The sequence below is a fragment of the Orycteropus afer genome, unplaced genomic scaffold (assembly GCF_000298275.1).
Source record: "Orycteropus afer afer isolate SDZICR_OR568_19922 unplaced genomic scaffold, OryAfe1.0 scaffold00561, whole genome shotgun sequence".
Taxonomy (NCBI): Eukaryota; Metazoa; Chordata; class Mammalia; order Tubulidentata; family Orycteropodidae; genus Orycteropus; species Orycteropus afer.
The window spans coordinates 1,101,242-1,121,558 of NW_006922148.1; the positions used below are offsets into that span (position 1 = coordinate 1,101,242).

The following is a 20,317-nucleotide window of genomic DNA, read 5'->3' on the forward strand; positions in this document are numbered from 1 at the left end:
GAGGAGAGACCCATCATTGCATCTAGATGGCAGCTTGCTAGCTTTTAAGATGCCAGTCGCTACTCACCAAAGTAGGAGGTGGAACAATGTTTTGTATAGTATGTTATGCTAATTGAGCTTGCTCTCCCCTGTGGCTATGGTCCCAAGCCCGTAGGATCAACTACTCAGTTGCTCTGGGTAGCTGGCTGTGACCAAGCAGTGACCACAACCTTGCCCCTTTTCAGCTCTACTATACACCTGGGAATTCTGATCATTCAGTTTTTTTTTAATTGTGGTGAAAATATACACGATAAAACATACCAATTCAGCAATTTCTACATGTATAATTCAGTGACATTGATTACATTCTTCAAGTTTTGGAAGCAATTCTGCTAATTCTTTACCAACATTTTTTTTTTTTTTTGTACCACTATTAGCAGAAACCCAGTGCCCCTCCACAATAACATCCTTTTCCCCTTCCTCCCACCTCTGGTAACCACTAAGAATTTTTGGTTTCTATATATTTACTTGGGAGCTCTGGTAGCGTAGTGCCTAAGGCACCTGACTGCTAACCAAAAGGCTGGCGGTTCAAACCCAACAGCCACTCCTCAGAAAGAAGGTTGGGCAATCTACTTCCATGGTGATACTGGCTCGGAAACCCTAGGAGGGGTCGCTATGAGTCGGTCTGACTTGATGGCACATAACAACAACAACAACATATATTTTCCTAAGGAGCTCTGGTGGTGTAGTGATAAGGCACTTGACTGCTAACTGGACAGTCTGCAGTTCAAACCTGTCAGCTGCTCTGTGGAAAGAAGATGGGGTGATCTACTTCCATAAAGATTTACAGCCTTGGAAACCCAGATGGGGGTTGCTATGAGTTGGAAACAACTCAATGGCAGTGAATTTGGGTTTTTTTTTTTTTTTATTTTGTGTGTGTATATTTACTTCATATTTGTCCTTTTGTGACTGACTGATTTCACTCAGCATGATGTTCTAAGGTTCATCCTTGTTGTGGCCTGCATCAGCACATCATTTTTCTTTATGGCTGAGTAACATTACATTGTGTATATGCCACATTTTGTTTATTCATTCATCTTTTGCTAAACTTTTCAGTTGTTTCGAACTTTTTGCTGTTGTGAAAAGTATAGCAGTGAACACTGATGTACAGGTTTCTGTTTATGTTCTTGCTTTTGCTTCTGCTGATATATGCCTAGGATTAGAATTGCTAGATCATATGCTCATTCTCTGTTCAACTTTTTGAGGAACTTCCAAACTGTTTTTCACAGTGGCCATACAGTTTTAACTTCCCACTGTCAATGGATGAGGATTCTGGTTTCTCCACAACCTCACCAGCCCCTATGGTTTTATGATTTTTTGATCATTGCCATTCTAATGGAGGCGAGGTAGTATCACATTGGTTTTGTTTTACTTTTATTGTGTTGGAGATACACACACCAACACATTCACCAACATAACAACTGCCATATTTATATCTTGGGGACATTGATGACATTTTTTATGTTGTGCCACCATTATTGCAGTCCTTTTCCAAAATATTCCACCATGGTTTGCATAAACTCAGTGCCTTGCAAACAAAAACTTCTTCTTTCCCCCTCCTTCCTACCCTGGTAACCACTAATAATTTTTGATATATGTATGTATGTGTGTGTGTGTATATATATATGTTTATTTATTAACTAACTAACTTAGCAATTTCCCTTCCTTTTTCCTTCCCTCCCATCCCTGGTAACCAACAAAGAAAATTTCCCTCCATGTGTAAAACTTTCCATGAGTTTTTATAATAAAAAATTGCACTGCAACCACTGCTGTGGAGTTGGACTCACAGTGACCCCTCCTTGGGTTTCTGAGGTACTATCACTACAGAAGTAGATTGCCCAGCCTTCCTTCTGAGAAGTGGCTGGTGGGTTTGAACCACCAGCCTTCTGATTAGCAGTCAAATGCTTTAGGCACTACACCACCAATATTTGTCCTTATGTGATTGACTTGTTTCACTCAGCATCATGTTCTCCAAGTTCATCCATGTTATTTGGTGGTTAATAGATTCCGCATTATTCTTTAGTGTTGCATAGTATTCCATTTTGTGTATGTACCATAGTTTGGTTATCCATTCTTTTATTGATGGGCACTTAGGCTGTTTACTTCTCTTTGCTATTGTGAATAGTGCTGTGATGACCATGGGTGTGCATATATCTATTTTTGTCCTGGTTTTTACTTCTTTAGAGCATATACCTAGTACTGGGATTGCTGGATCAAATGGTATATCTAATTCCAACTTTTTAAGGAATTGCCACACTGATTTCCACAATGGTTGTATCATTTCACAGTCCCAGCAGCAGTGTATGAGAGTTCCAGTCTCTCCACATCCTTGCCAATGTGTTATTTTCTGCCTTAAATTTTGCTATTAGCGCTGTGGTAATATGGTATCTCTTTGTTTAGATTTGCCTCTCTCTAATGGCTATCGATCATGAACATTGCTTCATGTGTTTATTGGCTACCTGAATATCTTCTTTGGTAAAGTGTCTGTTCATGTCTTCCATCCATTTTTTAATTGATTGTTTATATTTTTGATTGAAGTGTTGGAGTTTTCTATAAATTCTAGAGATAAGGCCCTTGTAAGATATGTCATTTCCAAATATTTTTTCTGAATCTGTAGGTTTTTTTTTTTTTTTTTACTCTTTTGGAGAAGTCTTTTGGTGCAAGCAGAAACTCAATTTTTCGAAGGTCCCAGTCATCTAGTTTATCTTCTGCTGTTTAGGCATTTTGGGTTATGCTTGATAGTCTATTTATGTCATAAATCACGGCCCTTAAGTTTGGCCTTATTTTTTCTTTGATGAACTTTATAGTTCTAGGTTTCACATTTAAGTCTTTGATCCATCTGGAGTTAATTTTTGTGTATGGTGTGAGGTATGATTCTTGTTTCATTTTTCTGCAAATGGATATCCAGTTTTGCCAGCAACATTTACTAAAGAGACTATCTCTTGTCCATTTAATGGATTTTGGCCCTTTATCAATGATCAGCTGACCATAGGTGGATGAATCTATTGGTGAGTTCTAATTCTGTTCCATTGGTTTGTGTGTCTATAGTTGTATCAATACCAGGCTGTTTTGACTACTGTGGCTGTATAGTAGGTTATGAGATCTGGGAGTATGAGATCTCCTACTTTGTTCTTCTTCTTCAGCAGTACTCTGCTTATGCAAGGTCTCTTTCCTTGGTTTTCTCACGTCCTTAAAGAATGTTGCTGGAATCTGGATAAGGATTGCATTGAATGTATGGGTTCCTTTGGGTAGAATTGACATTTTCACAAGGTTCAATTTCCCTATCCATGAGCATAGTTTGTTCTTCAGTTTATATACATCTGTTACAGTTTCTTGAAGTAGTGTTTTATAGTTTTCCTTGTTAGGTCTTTTGTGTCATTGGTAAGATTTACTCCCAAATGTTTTATCCTTTTGGTAGCTATTGCAAATGGTTTTGATTTCCTTATTTCCTTTTCAGAGACTTCTTTGCTGGTGTAGAGCAAGATCTTGTATAATGTCACTATACTAAATCTTTCAATTAGTTCCAGTAGTTTGCTTGCTGAGTCTCTTGGGTTTTCTATGTATAGAGGATCAAATCATCTGCAAATAAAGTTTTACTTCTTTCTTACCAATCTAGGTGCCTTTAATTTCTGTTTCTTGCCTTATTGCCCTGGCTAGGACTTCAAGTACAGTGTTGAATAGAAGTGGTAATAGAAGGTATCCTTGTCTGGTTCGTGGTTGTAAGGGAAATAGTTTCAGTTTCTCTCCATTGAGAATAATGTTAGCTGTTGGTTTTGTATATATGCTCTTTATTATGATGAGGAATTTCCCTTCTATTCTTATTTTTTTGCAAGTTTTTATCAGCAGTGGGTGTAAGATTTTATCAAATGCCTTTTCTGTATCTATTGATATGATCGTGTATATCTTTTCCTTTATTTTACTATGTGGTGGATTACAGTGATTGTTTTTCTGATGTTAAACCATCCTTGCATACCTGGTATGAATTCCACTTGACTCTGATTTATTATTTTTTGATATGTTGTGGAAGTCTGTTGGCTAGGATTTTATTGAAGATTTTTGTATCTATATTCATAAGGGATATTGGTCTATTGTTTTCCTTTTCAGTGGTGTCTTTACCTGCTTTTGGTATCAGGATTATGCTTGCATCGTAAAATGAATTTGGGAGGATTTCATCCTTTTCTATGCTCTGGAATAGTTTTAGAAGGATCAGTGTCAGCTTTTCCCTGAATGTTTGGAAGAATTCTCTGGTGAAACCGTCTGGGCCAGGCCTTTTTTTGTTGGTAATATTTTTATTACCTGTTTAATTCCTTCATATGTTATGGGTCTCTTAAAAATTTTCTACCTCAGTCTGTGTTAGTTTAGGTAAGTTGTATGTTTCTAGAAATCTCTGTATCCTCTTGATGGTATCTCACATGAATCTTAGGCTTTCTTCATTTTGTTTCAATCTTTTTTCTGATTGATACCTTAACAAAGTAGTATTGAGGTATTTGTCTTCAATCTCACTAATTCTGTCTTCCATTGATTTGATTCTGCTCCTTTACCTATTCCATGGGTTATGTATTTCTGAAATCTTAGTATTAATCTGTGGGATTTCTATTTGTTGATTTTGTATCATTTCTAATTTTTCAATTATTTTGTCAGTTTGTTCTTGTATTGTTTCCTTAATTGCTCTAGAGCTTTTTTCTGTTTTCCTTAATTTTGTCAGTGTTTTCCTTGATCTGTCTCCCAATTTATTGAAGGTACCTAAATCTAAATCTAAATATAATCTAAATCTAAATCTAAATACAAATACAAATATGAATATAACTCTTTTGAATTCCTTATCAGGCGGTTCCTATGCTGCTTCTTCCTTGGAGAAGTTTCCTGTTCCTGTCTCTATCCTGTTCCATTATTTGTACTACTTAATCTTGCTTCTTTCTGTGGACTGGAATGGTCACTTGTCTCTGAGACATTGTGATGTTATTGTATGTGTATTTAATTGTTGTTTGTATGTTGGTGTGATTTGCCCAAGATTTTGTTTTTTCTTTATTTTGTTTTGATATATCTGAATGAGCAGGGTACTGTGCTCCTCTGTTCACTACTTGGCAGCATTTAGGCTCTCACCACCTGTCTCCTGGGGGGTTTGATAGAGAATGAGAGTGTGTGCACAGATCTCTGTTAGCTGTTCGTGAAGAGCAGTTGAGGGTGAGTATGGGTGGTACTGACCACCAGCTGCCATTGGTAATTTGTTTCAGAAACAAGTGGTGGCCTTCCATCAGTGAATGGGGCTGCACTAGGTGTGGGTATGGTCGGGTTGTGTGGATACAGTTGCTGTCTCCCACTCCATTTTACAAATAGAAAATTTAAAAAACCACCAAAAAAATTAAAATAAGAGAACAAAAACACAAACCACATAAAGAACCAGTAACAGTCCAAGAAAAAAACAAAAGGTTATAATTGATAAGAAAAATTGTAAAAATACATAAAAAAGTGAGATGAAAGATATAGAGGAAAAAACCCTTACAATATCTGGGTAGGGAGTAATGAGGGAAAAGAGCAAAAGTTAATGAATATTAATGAGAAAACTGTAGAGTGAAAAACAAGGGATAGGAAGAACCAAGAGAAAAGAAAGAAAAAAGAAGGGAACCAGCGAAAGGGAAGAGAGAGGGATAAAACAAAAACAGAAACAAAAAAACATCAAAGGGAAAGAGAAAAATAAATAAAAAGAAAGGATGGAAGAAGAATAAAAGAATAATTTGAGAACATGCAAGAAGAAAACTGGGGCAGCGGAGCAGGGCACCCAGTTCTGTAAAGACACACAGACTGGGTTGGAATTGCTGCTGGTTCTGAATGTGGGTGGAGCCAGGAGATGGTCACATCTCAGTTCACCACGAGGGTGTAGGGTATAAGAGTAATGGAAATAACATACTTTTGAGTCTTTAGCCCCTAGTACAGTTGCAAATGCTGTGCTTGGCAAGTGCATCCTATTCTTATGTTGCTGCCCTGATCAGAACACCCTTGCAGATACTAACAGTTGCCATGCCGCTTGCAAGTATCAAAATGGCTGTGCCCTCAGGACAGCTGGCAGTCCACAACTTTGTCTCCTCCTTTGCTGTTTTCCTTTCTAGTTGTTAGCTACCAGTGCAATTGTCCATGTAGTCTTTGGCCAGCAGAGTTTGTTCTCAGGTTGCTTCCTGTATGGGAACACTACTTGTAAATATTCAAATTGGCTATGCTGTCAAAACAACCTCCATTCTGCAGCTCTGTTTGTTTTCATTCAGGTTTACTGACTAGTTAGTATTTAATCTACTTCTGTATTCTTCCCTTCAAAGCTCATTTCCATGATTATCTTCTGTGTCTGTTGCAGTTGGTTTCTCATTTCTTTGTTGCAGAGGGTCTGTGTAGCTTGTCTGCCTATTCTGCCATCTTGCTGGAAGTCTCCTCTGGTTGTGATTTTAAGTTGCATCTCTTTTTTGGTTAATGGCTAATGACATTATCTTTCTATATGCTTGTTGGTAATTTTTGAATATCCTCTTTGGTGAAATGTTTACCAAAGTTTTGTGCCCATATTTTGATTGGGTTGTTTGCCTTTTTGTTCTTAGGTTGTAGTGTTTTTCCAGCTTCTTGGAAAAGTTTAACTGGTTGTAGACCAAAAGGAGCAAGGGTCAAGGTTTTAGCCTGGCTAAGGAATTGTTTGTTAAAAGATGTTTGATCCAAGAAGAATGCCTTTGTCAGCATGTCCCAAGAGATGAGAAAATAGAAATGATAATGTTAAGAAGAATTGTAATTTAACAACCTCCTTATAACTTTTTGTCATGTACCCCCTTGTGCTTGTGAGTACATAGTCCTTTGGTTACTCCACCTGATAAAAGCTGCATTCCCTTCTTGCACTTGGGAACACTGTAGTACCCTACCTGGGTCTATTGTGCCTCCAGATTTGTGATTCTCTAGACTTTCAGTAAAACTCTTTGCTTTAATTTTTAATGAAGTGTAAGACTGGAGATTTGCTGTGACAACATATTAGATCCTTGTCAGATATATGGTTCCCCAAAAGACCCATGGGGGGAAGCTGTGCCAACAGATCTGACATGGCTTCTTGCATTGTTGCTTCTCAGATTGTTGCTTCATTTCATGGTAGCAAGGTTACATGAGGTTCCCATGTAGAAGGGGCTCCCTTGATTGCCATCTCTGCCATGACCTGTGTAAGGGGCATACTCATTGGGTGAATATCCTGATCACCATAAAGCCATTCCATCCTGGCTTGAATAAGCAGCATATTAGCTGCTGCTTCTGGAGTGTTCCAGGTGGTATTTAGAGGGTGAGAGGTACAGTTTCCCTTGTCAGGGTAAACAAACCTGACTGCAGATTTTATCCATTTCACCAGGCTGTCTGTCCCCTCCAGGTTAATCTGCTATGTAAATGGAACTTGGCTCATCATTTGTGCCTGTTCCCTAGTGAGTTGTGGGTCTTGCATCAACCCAGACGTACTTTTCCATTCTGTAGAATTAAAAACTAAAGACACTATCTTTAAAGTCACTCACACAATCCATTTTAATAAAGATTCCTCAGGAAGCTGACAATACCCATCTATAAACTGAAACAATACAATTTTTTCTTTCTGGGTAGGTCCTGAGACTACTAGTGGTCGTAACTCGGATTGGACCGGATTTGGCCTTGGTTCAGTGCTGCAAGGTGCTCCTACTTTATTTTCCCTGCCATTGCTGCTGTTAATAATAATAGGAACCAAGGAATTGTAAATCTCATTCTTTGCTTGTCACTCTGTATTTCCATATGCATGAAACTAGCCAATTCCTCAGGAGTTAGATCCACCACTCCTAAATCCCATGGATAGCTGTTGTCTTGGGTTACTGAGGGAGCTCTGGTGGCATAGTGCCTAAAGCTTTTGACTGCTAACCAGAAAAAAGTCTGGTTAAAACCCACCAGCAACTCCTCGGAAGGAAGGTTGGGCAATCTACTTCCATAGTGATACTGCCTCAGAAACCCAAGGAGGGGTCACTATGAGTTGGATCCAATCGACAGCAGTGAGTTTGTTTTTTTGGGGGGTTACTGAATGCAATACAACAGCTACTTCAAGCCATGGGTGTTTTTCTTCCCATCCAGAAACCAAAAGTTTCTTATTCTCCTGTTTATCCCCTTTTCCCAAAACCACATATTTCAGTGAATCTGGGCTGTTGCAGCAAACCCTACTGTTCTGACACCAACTGCTTGAATAATTTCTTTTGGAAGGGTCAGCCCAAGACTGGTCCCTATGAGGCAGAAGTTAAAGATGTCATGAAAGTCCTACTTTTCCAAACTGCTGTACCACTCCATTATCTCTCGTATTGACTCCTGCTTCTCCCCTCAGTATTCCTTGCTGTCTTAGGGTTCCTTATTTCGATCTAACATCTCACGGAACTCAAAAGCTGCCAAGGAAATGGCTCATGTGGTGGTGGAGGCTAGGAGGCTGGCAGGTCCCAAAACCATGGATAGGCCTGGATGAATCTCCTCACTCCTGTGGTTGCAGAGCCTGGTGAATCCAAATTGGCAGGTCAGATGACTGCTGTTTCAAGTCCAGGGGAGAGATGATGGTGAACCAAATGTAGGATCTGGAGGAAGAGAGTGAACATATCCAGAGCATTCACATATATATCCTCAAGGAAGCTAATGGTGGTGACTTGAGTCATACCCTCCAGCAAAGGGAGACTCAAGATACATCCCACCCTAACCAGGCATAGAGATTAGGATTTACAATATATCACAAAATGGAGGACTATGGCTTGAAGGGTCATATTATGCAATTCACTGCATTGCATGTGTCTTTGTTGAGTTTCTTTCTGGTTATTCAGTTCTTCATTGAAAATGGTATGTTAAACTCTCCTACTATAATTGTGGAGTTGTCTATTTCTCTTTTCAATTCTATTAAAGTTTGATTTATGGATTTTAGTGCTCTTTTTTTGGGGGTTTAGATATTTACTGTGGGTATGTATTCTTGTTCGATTGACCTTTTAATCATTATATGCTGGCCTTCCTTTTCTCTTAGCTCTGGTGGCGTACTGCTTAAGGCATTTGACTGCTAACCAGAAGGCTGGCGGTTCAAACCCACCAGCCACTCCGTGGAAGGAAGATGGGCAATCTGCTTCCATAAAGATTTACTGCCTGGGAAACTGGAAGGGGGTCGCTATGAGTTGGAATTGACTCAATGGCACTGAGGTTTTTTTTTTTCCCCTTTTCTCTTACAGTAGTTTTTGTCTTAAAATCTATTTTATCACTGACTCTTTTTTGATTGCCATTTGCTTGATGTATTTTTTCCAACCTTTGATTTTTAGTCTGTTTTTTGTCTTTGTGTCTAAGGTGTGTCTCTTGTTGACAGTATATTGATGAGTTACATTTTTTAGGCCATTTTGCAATACTCTTGTCTCTTGATTGACACATTTAATCCATTTACATTAAGTGTAATTATTGACAAATATGAATTTATTGCTGTTATTTTGTTATGTGCTTTTTTGTGGTTCTGCTCATTTCTTTGTTCCGTATAGTTTTCTCTGCTGAACTCATTTTGTTTTTGAATTTTCTTATCATATCCTTCATTGTTATTGTTTTAGTATTTACTAAATACTTATAACACTCTTTTATTTTGATGACAAAGTTTATTAATTAATTTTATTTAAGTTACCCTGTCATTTATTATTTCCTTTCCAAGTTGTAAACAGTCCACTCTCTCTTAAATCGTTTTGAGTTCCTCTCCAGTTGGAAGTTCTGTGCCTAACTGTTTATTTCTGTTTTTGCTTTGTATTTGTCCTCATTTACAAATTGATGTCTTTTGTTCTCTGTTTTCAGTCTTGTAGGTTTATTTTACTTTGGATACTTTTATAGGTGAGTTGAGTTCTAGTTGGTGTTATTTTGTGTGTTAATCACAGAAATCACAGATAACTGTTTGCTATTGTTGGTTCTCTATCTTAAGGACTCCCTTAAATTTAAATTAATTCTCTGTGTATCTAGAAATGTCTTAATTTTCCCATTATATTTTAGGGACAGTTTTTTTAAAAAATTGTGATTTGGGTGAAAGTTTACAGAGCAAGTTCACATACACTTTGTCTCACTCATGTCATTGATTGTGATTTCCCACAGTGCAACAGCTCTCTTCCCACTTCCTCCCCATAGTTAACCTCTTCCTTGGGTCCTTCCCTCTCATGCATTCCAGCTCCCCGAACTGTCTCCCCGTGCATACACAACTCTTCTATTCTTGCGTGATTGATCTCTCCAAGGAGTGTATCTATCTAATGTAAATGTTCAGCTCATATGCCTGTCTTTTGTTTGGCTGGAAGCCACAGGCATGGGTTCAGTTCCTGACCTGAAGGACAACTGGGGCCATAGTCTCAGTGGTTCCATCAGGCTCTATCAGACCAGCAAACCTGGTGTCCACCCCCCCTTTTTTTTTAACGATGTTGAGTTTTGTTTTACACTGTTCTCCCACTCTATCCAGGATCTCCTACATAGATCCCCCTCTGAGTGGTAGCTGGGCACCATCTAGTTCTTCTGGTCTCATAGTCATCTAGGCTGAGGATCACATGGTGTACCAGTCGCTTGGATTAATTGTTTCCATGAATCTTTGGTTTTCGTCATTCTTCTTTGCTCTGGACGAGGAGAGACCCGTCATTGTATCTAGATGGTTGCTTGCAAGCTTTTAAGATCCCAGTCACTACTCGCCAAAGTAGGATGTGGAACAATAGTTTTGTATAGTATGTTATGCCAATTAAGCTTGATGTCCCCTCTGACTGTGGTCCTGAGCCCACAGGTCCAAGTCCTCACTCTTTAGGGACAATTTTACTGGGTATATAATTCTTGGTTGGTAATTTTTTTTCTTTCAGGATTTTAGATATGTCATCCCACTGCCTTCTTGGCCTGAATGGTTTCTGCTAAGAAATCACAGCATAATAATAGTGGTTGGCCTTTGTAGGTAATTTTTTGTTTTTACCATGCTGCTTTCTGTATTGTTTCTTTGTCTCTGGTTTTGGAAAGTTTGATTGTGATATCTTTTAGTGATTTAGTTTTTTGGGGTTGATCCTGTTTGGGGTTTGTTGAATTAAATGCGTATCTTTTCTTCTTTCATCATATTGGGTAAATTCTCTTCCAACAAATCTTGGGACAATTTTCTCTGTGGTTTTATTTGCCTCTTCCTGTTCTGGATTTCTGGTCATATGTAATTATTCCTCTTGATGATGTTCTACATAAATCTAAGGTTTTCTTTTTTTCTTCTTTTCTCTGATTGTTTCCTTAACAAAGTAGTATGGAGAGATTTGTTTTCTGTCTTCCATTGATTCAGTTTAACACCTATGCTCTTTCACTGTGTTATCTATTTCTGAAATCTTAGTATTAATCTTCTGGATTTGTATTTGCTGTTTTTTTATGTTTTCTAATTTTTCTTTTATCTTTCAGTTTTTTGTTGTATTGTTTTCCTGAAGTGTTCTGTTGTTTTGTCTGTGTCTTCCTTAATTTTTTCAATGTTTTCCTTTATCTGTCTCTAAATCCATTGAAGGAACCTGTGGTAGTTAAGGTTATGTGTGAACTTGGCTAGACCATAATTCTGAAGATGCAGTGTATTAACATCTATGATGAGATAAGCTGTGAGGAGTCAATCAGTTGAAAGGGGAATTTCCTCAGGGCTGTGAACTGCTTCCAATATATATATGGACATCCTGGAAGATACTCTGGCTTTCTGCTGGATATTGGTCTTACGTCTATCTCATCATCTCTCATTCTTGGGAACTGACCAGTGGCCTGCCGTATTGCTTAATGATCTTGGGATTGTTGCTTTCTAGCATGTGAGCCAATAATCTACCATTTTACCTGCCAGTCTTTGATTCATCATCTGCTGAAGCCAGCAGCTTGCTATATTGCCTATTGATCTTAGATTCATCAGTCCCTGTAGGTGCATGATGGAAAAAGCTTCCATCCTGACATTTGCACCACAAACTTGGGAATTGCTAGCCTCTATGAATGTGTGAGTCATTTCTCTGAGATAAATTTCTCTCCCTCTCTCTCTCTCTCTCTCTCTCTCTAAGCTTCACTGGTTTTGTTTCTGTATACAGCCCAACCTAAGACAGTACCCACATATACTTCTTTTGTTTTCTTTAACAGGTAGTTCCAGTGCCTTTTCTTTCTCGGGAGGCTTTCTGGCTCTGTAGTGTAGTGTCTTGTTTATACTACTTTATCTTGTTTCTCTATATGAACTGGAATTGTCGGTTGTGTCCCAGGTATGGTAGTGTCATTGTATTTCTATTTAATTGGTGATTGAATGTTGGTGTGAGTCACCTGAGGTATTTTTTTTTCTTTCTTTTTGCTTTGTTTTGTTTTGAAATATCCTAGAAAGTGGGGCTGGTGTGCTACTTGGTTCATTAGTTTGGCATCACATAGGCATTCACCACCCACTTCTTGTGGGTGTGATAGGGTATGAAAATGTGTCCACAATTCTCTGCTCATTGTTTGTGTAGAGCAGTTGAAGGTAGGTTGCCTGGTATTGGCCTCTGTCTGTCCTTGAATAGTTGGTGAAAAAGTAGTTGGTGGCTCTTGTCTGGTTGTTGGGGCTGTAGTTGGTACAGATGTGGTTGAGTTGTGTGGGCATGGTTACTCCTGCTGGGTTGCAGAAAAAAAAAATACAACACACACACACACACACACACACACAAAGAGGACAAGAAATACAAATGGTATAACAAAAAGGAAATAATAAATAAAAGAAAAAGAGACTAAAAACAACAGAAAAAAACAAACATCAACAATAAAAAAAGAAAAACAATAAATAAAAAGAACGAGAAGGAGGAAAAGTGGGAAAAAAAGAGAAAATGTCAGCAGTGAAGAAAAAAGCAAAGAAAGAAAGAGAATGGCAAAGTAAAATAGCAAAATGCAAAAAGGAAAACTAAGGTTGGAGAGAATTAAAAAGAAGACAAAAAAAAAGGAACAAGAAAAAGGAAAAAAAAGTTAGTAACCAGAAGATAGAAAGAAAAAGAAAGGAGAAAGAGAGAGAGACAGAGAGAGACAGAGAAAGAGAAGGAGAGAAAACTGGGTGGCTTGGCACCTGGGCAGTGTTCCTGCTGGCCAAGTCGGTGGCTCAGAGCAGGAGACCTGGTTCTGGAAGGAGTTACTGGCAGCTCAAAATGTAGCTGGATGTAGGGTGCCTACTCTTAGAAAGAATTCCTGCTGGTCCAAAAGACAACTGGATTCAGGGTGCTTGGTCCTAGAAGTTCCCTGCTGGCCCAGAAAGTATCTGAGGGAAAGGTTCCTTAACCCAGAAGAAGTTCCTGCCAGACCAAAAGGTGGCTGGTAGCTGGATGCCTGGCCCCAGAAGAAGTTCCTGCCCTCCCAAAAGGCAGCTGGGTTTAGGTTGCCTGGTCTCAGAAGAAATTTTTTCCATCCTAAAAGGTGGCTGATTATATATCTCCTGGTCACAGAAAAAGTTCCTACTGACCCGATGGTGGTTGGGTATAGAATGCTTTGTCCCAGAAGAAGTTCCTGCCAACCTAAAAGGCAAGCTGAGAATAGGGCACTTAGTCCCAGAACTAATTGCTCCCTACCAGCATGGCAGCTGGAGCTGGGCACCTGCTTCCAGGTGGAGTTCCCAGAAGATGTCTGGGGCAGCTTACCTGGATTTGGAAAAAGTTTCTGCCAGGCTAAAGGGCACCTGGGGCAAGGTACCTGGTTCCAGAAGGAGTTCATATGGGCCCAAAAAGCACCTGGGGACAAAATAGTCCCAGAAAAGTTCCTGCCATCCCCAAAGCCCATTGGGGCTAGGTCACCTGATCCCATAAAATGTTCTGCCATCCCAAAAGATAGCTAGATGGTAGGATACTTGGTCCCAGAAGTTCCTGCCAGCCCATTAGGCATCTGTGAGCCAGGCGCCTGGTCCCAGAACTAGTTCGTGCTTACCCAGCAGGCAGGTGAGGGCAGGGTGCCTGATCACAAATGGAGTTCCTGCTGGCCCAGTTTTTGGATTTCTTTTGCTTCAAGATTTTTGAGGTTATTGGATGTGTAAGTTTCTATCTTTTGTTGTGTTTGGGAAAAGTTCTTGGTGGTCCTTTCTCTGTTTCTTCTTCTTCTGGGAGCCCCAATAATACATACATTATTCAGTTTGATGATGTCCCACATATCTCTTAGGCTTTGTTCATTTTTCTTTACTCATTTTCCTTTTTACTGCTTGGTCTGAACAGTCTCAGTTGCTTTGTCTTCGAGTTCATGGATTCTTCTGCCAGCTCAAATCTACTGTTGAGCCCTTCCGGCAAATTGTTCATATATGTTATTGAACTTTTCAGTTCTAGTATTTCTATTTGTTTGTTTGTTTTCTTTCTTTTTTTATTTTTTAAATTGTGATTTGGGTGAAAATTTACAGAGCAAATTCACTTGCCATCCAGCAGTTCACATATACTTTTGTCTCATGACATTGACTACGATTTACCACAATGCAACAGCTCCTCTCTCACTTCCTCTGCATAATTACCTCTTCCCTACATCCATCCCTCCATGCCCTCCTGCCCCCAGAGCTGTCTCCCTGTGCATAAATAGCCCTTCTTTCTCCCATGATTGTTCTCTCCAAGGAGTGTATCTGCCTCAGGTAAATGTTCAATTCATATGCCTGTCTTTTGCTTGGCTGGAAGCCACAGGTGTGGGTTCAATTCCAGACCTGAAGGGCAACTAGGGGCCATAGTCTCAGTAGTTCCATCAGGCTATATCAGACCAGTAAACCTGGTCCCCACCCCCCTTTTCCTTTTTTTTTTTCCCAAACGATTTTCAGTTTTGTTCCACATTGTTCTCCTCTCTATCCAGGATCTCCTACATAGATCCCCTTCCGAGTGGTTGACAGTGGTAGCTGGGCACCATCTAGTTCTTCTGGTCTTATAGTCGTATAGGCTGCAGATTGCATGTTGTATGAGTCACTAGGACTAATTGTTTCCATGAATCTTTGGTTTTCTTCATTCTTCTTTGCTCTGGACGAGGAGAGACCCATCATTGCATCCAGATGGCTGCTTGCAAGCTTTTAAGATCCCAGTTGCCACTCTCCAAAGTAGGAGGTGGAACGTTTTGTGTAGTGTGTTATGCTGATTGAGCTTGATGTCCCCTGTGACTGTGGTCCCGAACCCACAGGTTCAACTACTTGGTCTCTCTGGGTAGGTGGCTGTGTATTTGTTTATTTTAAAATTTCTTTTTATTGAAATTCCTGTTTTGTTCTTATATCATTTTTCTCATTTCCTTTAGTTCTTTTCCCACATTTTCATTCAGTGTTTTGAGCATGCTTCATATTGTTGCTTCAAAACCTATGTTGAGTGGTTCTGTTATCTGTTCTTCCTCAGGGAGAGTTTCAGTGCCCTGATTTTTTATTTTTGCATGGATTATCCTTTCCTGCCTCTTTATATGTTTTGTGTTTGTCTTTTGGAATTGGAACTTTAAGCTCTTTCACTGTGATAATTCTGAAAATTAAATTTTTCCTCTTTTTTAGAGTTTGTTCTTCTTCCTCTTCATTGTTGCAAGCAGGGTGCCTGGTCCCAGAACTAGTTGGTGCCTACCCAGAAGGCAGGTAGGGCCAGGGTGCCTGATCCTAGATGGAGTTCCCATAGGCCCAGTTTTTGGATTACTTTTTAAACTTTATTATCTGGTAGCGTAGTGCCTAAGGCACTTGACTGGTAACCAGAAGGCTGGGGGTTCAAACCCACCAACCACTCCTTGGAAGGAAGATTGGCCAATCTACTTCCATAGTGATACTGCTTCGTAAACCCAAGGAGGGGTCGCTATGAGTTGGGGCTGACTCGACGGCACATAACAACAACAACATTACTTTTTAAACTTATTGAAGATTGTAGTTCTCTGTTTCTATGCCAGATTTCCCTTTTAGGTACACTTGCCATTGTTTCTTCCCTATTTGTCTCATTTCACTCAGGCACCAGCTGTCACTGTTTCGTCTCTAGGTTTGCTGAGTAGGGTTACTGGCTGGTTACTTCAGCACTGAACTCCTTGGTTTGTAGAATTTGGGGTGGTCACTTTCCCACCAGATATTAGGCATGCTGACTATATCACTTTGGTACAAGACTACTTCCTTAATGTTAGTGCCCATAATGCCCCTTTAGCACCTGCTTCCTCTTTATGGATTACCAGCTGTCTCTGATAGCTCATCACAGATCTTCCTTGACCTTACAGCTCTGGCACTAGGCCCTTCTGCCCAGGAGCTCTCACGCAAACATACCACAGACTCTTCTTCCAGGTTGGTACTGCAGCTCCCTCAGAGTCCTACCCTGGAAATGGAAACTATTGCCAATTTACCACATGTTCTCACTGTTCATGAGCTCTAGACTGTGCTGTTCTCACCTTATTTCTTTTTCCTAGGACTCACAGGGACTCCAGTTTATTCTATGCTCATTGAACTGCTTTGCCCAGGTCTATCTGTCCAGGTGTTTTGTCCTGCATTATGTCCCTTATTCCTCTCCATCATGGGCCTTACCACAGAGGGCTCCCTGTAGTTTCACTTGTAAGGTTGATCTGGTTTTAACAAATTCCCTTAATTTCTGCTTATCTGCAAATGTCCTAATTTCACCATCATATTTGAGGGACAGTTTTGCTGGGTATATAATTCTTGGTTGGAAATTTTTCTGTTTCAGGGTTTTATATATACCATCCCATTGCCTTCTCACCTGCATGGTATCTGCTGATTAATCAGAGCTTTGTCTTATTGGTTGCCCTTTGTAGGTATCTTTTTGTTTTTCCTGTGCCACTTTCAGCATTCTGTCTTTGTCTTTTGTTTTGGTGAGTTTGATGGTGATGTGTCTTGGTGATTTTCTTTTGGTGTGTATCCTGTTTGGGGTTCGTTGCACTTCCTGAATGGATATGTTCTCATCTTTCATCATATCAGGAAAATTGTCTTCCAACAAATCTTTGACAATTTTCTCAGTGGTGTTATTTTTCTCTTCCTGTTCTGGAATTCCAACTACATGTAGGTTGTTCCTTTTGATGGTGTCCCACATGAATCTTAGGCTTTCTTCATTTTGTTTTTATCTTTTTTTTTCTGATTTATCCCTTTCCAAAGAGATAGTCAGGTATTTGCCTTCAATCTCATTAATTCCATCTTCCATTAATTTGATTCTACTCCTTTGCCCTTTCAATGTGTTACTACCTATTTCTGAAAATTTAGTATTAATCATCTGGATCTCTATCTGTAGATTTTGTATCATTTCTAGTTTTTCATTTATTTTATCATTTTGTTATTGTATTTTCTTTTCCACATTGCAGTTCATATGCATTTTGTCGCATGACATTGACTGTGATTTCCCACAATGTAACAGTTACCTTCCCACTTCCTCCCCATCGTTACCTCTTCCCTCTCATGCACTCCTGCCCCTGACTGTGCATACACTGCTCTTCTGTTCTCTCATGATTGATTGCTCCAAGGACTGTATCTACCAGATGTAAATGTTCAGCCCATATGCTGGTCTTTTATTTGTCTGGAAGCCACAGGAGTAGAACAGTATTTTTGTATAGTATGTTATACCACTTGAGCTTGGATGTTCCTTGCAACCATGATTTTGAGCCTGCAAGCCCAGTCACTTATTATCTGGATGGTTGGCTGTGGTTAAGAAGTTAACATAACTTCACTCCCTCTTAGCTCTATTATATATGTGGACATTCTTATTGTTGTTTTTATGTGACATGGAGTCAGACCCAACTCATAGCGACCCCTCCTTGGGTTTCCGGGGCAGTATCACTATGGAAGTAGATTGCCCAACCTTCCTTCCGAGGAGTGGCTGGTGAGTTTGAACCATCTGCCTCTGGTTAGCAGTCAAGTGCCTTAGACACTATGCTACTAGAGCTCCCTAGGACATTCTTATGGGAGGTACAAATATGTATGTAGAACTATCATGTGCCAAACATAGATATTCCCTTTTACCTACTCATAGCTGATCATTTTGCCTGTCTACCTATGTAATCACCCATAGATTAATGTTTGTTTTTACTAATAATGCAGTACTGTGTATGTAAAACTATTTACCTTTGTTGTCTGTAGCTCTTGTGCACGTCTCTGTGTCTTCCTTTTCCTTAGTGTTACTGTGCTGGTCACTCACTTGATAAATTGCCTTTCCCTTCATCCAGATTAGTATATGCTTCTTACCTAACTAGCAATTTTTCCTCCCTTCCCCTCCTATCACTGGTAACCAACAAAAAAGGTTTCCTTCCATGTGAAATCCTTTCCTTGACTTTTTACAATAGTGGACTCATATAGTATCTGTCCTTTTGTGATTTACTTACTTCACTCAGCATAATGTCCTCCCAGTTGATCTATGTGATGAGGTGTTTTAAGGATTCTTCAGGTGTTGTGAGGATTTTCATTATCTTTTAGTGTTACGTAGTATTCCATTATGTGTATGTACCATAATCATCTCTTTTTTTTGAATAATATTTTGTTGTGCTTTCAGTGAATGTTTACGCAGTATCTTAGGTTATCCTTGACTTGTTACTTTCCATCAAGTCTGCTCTGACTCATGGTGACTCCATGTATGATAGAACAAGATGTTGCCTGGTCATGTACTGTCTTTATGATTGTTGGTATGTTTGTATTGTTTTGGCTGCTGTATCAGTGCATCTCACTGAGAGTCTTCCTTGCCTTTGCTGACCCACCACTTTACCCACCATAATGTCTTTTTCTAGTGATTGATTTTTTTTCTGATGATGTGTCCAAAGAAAGTGAGTCAGAGTCTCACCATCCTTCTAAGGAACATTCTGGTTGTATTTCTTCTAAGATTTATTTGTTAGATTTTCTAGCAGTCCCTGGTATATTCAGTATTCTTCACTAACACCACAATATGAATGCACAACTCTGACAGTATATATTTAATTCCACTGGAAGGACTCAAACTTACAGGGAGAAGTTTGAAGGCAAAAGCTAAGCAGAAAAATCAAATAGCTAGGAAAGAGGGAAGGGGAAATTAGAGGTGAGTGTATGGAAGAGATAGAGGGAGAGGCCAGAAAGAGGGGAGACCTAGAGGAAGAGCTGAGATGACTCTTGGGCTATAATTATTTCTTCTTCTACCTTTTTTCTTCTCTCTATGTTGATGTTAAACTCTTGACTCATGATAACTTTTTGTTAATGTTCTTTTTTCGTGTCATTACAGTTGCTTTTGGAGGAAGACATAAATTCAAATATTCTTAGCCAAGAGGTGAGTGATTTGGTGGAGATGATTTGGGCAGAAGCTCTCGGCCATCTGAAGCACACACTTCTCAAGCCAGTGGACAAAATTAGTCTTAATGATGTAAGTCACTGTGTCTTTGAAATGTAACCTCTGACTTGACAAACTTACTTCCTGGTTCATCACCTTAAATAATAGGACTTATATTTTAGTGCTAGTCAAATTGAGTTGTTTGTTGACTGTTCTTTCCTTTTACCTGGAGATAAGGTGCTTGGGTGGCTTAGTAAGTAAGGCATTTGGCTACTAACAAGAAGGTCAATGGTTCAAACCTAACAGCTGCTCTGTGGGCAGAAGATGAGGGAATCTACTTCCTTAAAGATTTACAGCCTTAGAAACACAATGCGGGTTGCTGTGAGTTGGAATGGACTCAATGGCAGTGGGTTTTGTTTTTTTTAAGGAGTATGGAGAGTATAAGGGGAAATAAGCTTTTGAGAAAACTAGACATTCCTATCTGTAAAATTCTCAGACACAAGAGCTGATCAGAGGTAGCATTTTACTGCTGGTTAAGTATAAGCGTAGATCTTCTATATCAAGAGGATAATAATATGCCTGAGGAATATGGATGGTCTTGATCATCAGTTAATGCCAAACTTTAACCTTTTTAATGGCTAACTACTTTTTTTTTTTCTGTAGAGCAATTTATTATTTGAGTGCTAATAAAAATAATATAGCAAACTGTGCCATTGTAATAACTTTATAAATGTGGAACTTTTCTAATTAGAGTTATTACTTAAATGAAAGGGTAGTAGCATGTAATCATGTTTCTATAAAACATTTTTTAAAAAATTTTTTATTGTGATTTGGGTGAAAGTTTACAGAGCAAATTCATTTTCCATACAGCAATTTACATACACTTTGTCTCATAACATTGATTGTAGTTTCCCACAGTGCAAAAACTTTCTTTTCACTTCCTCCCCATAGTTACCTGTTCCCTGTGTCCTTCCTTCCCATTCACTTCCCCTGAGCTGTCTCCCTGTGCATATATAGCCCTTCTATTCTCCCATAATTGATCTCTCCAAGGGGTCTATCTACCTAATGTAAATGTTCAGCATAGCTAACTACTTTTAGAGTTTTATAAC

At 39.2% G+C, this 20,317-nt stretch overlaps 1 protein-coding gene across 1 annotated transcript in view; it reads left to right on the forward strand.

Annotated features, from left to right (window-relative positions):
• The window catches only part of PARP4 (poly(ADP-ribose) polymerase family member 4), a 278,765-nt gene that overhangs the window by 12,125 nt on the left and 246,323 nt on the right, over positions 1 to 20,317 (forward strand). Inside the window, exon 7 of the mRNA XM_007955975.1 lies at positions 19,164 to 19,301. Within this exon, the coding sequence (XP_007954166.1) occupies positions 19,164 to 19,301 (138 nt within the window). The remainder of the gene's footprint in view (positions 1 to 19,163; positions 19,302 to 20,317) is intronic.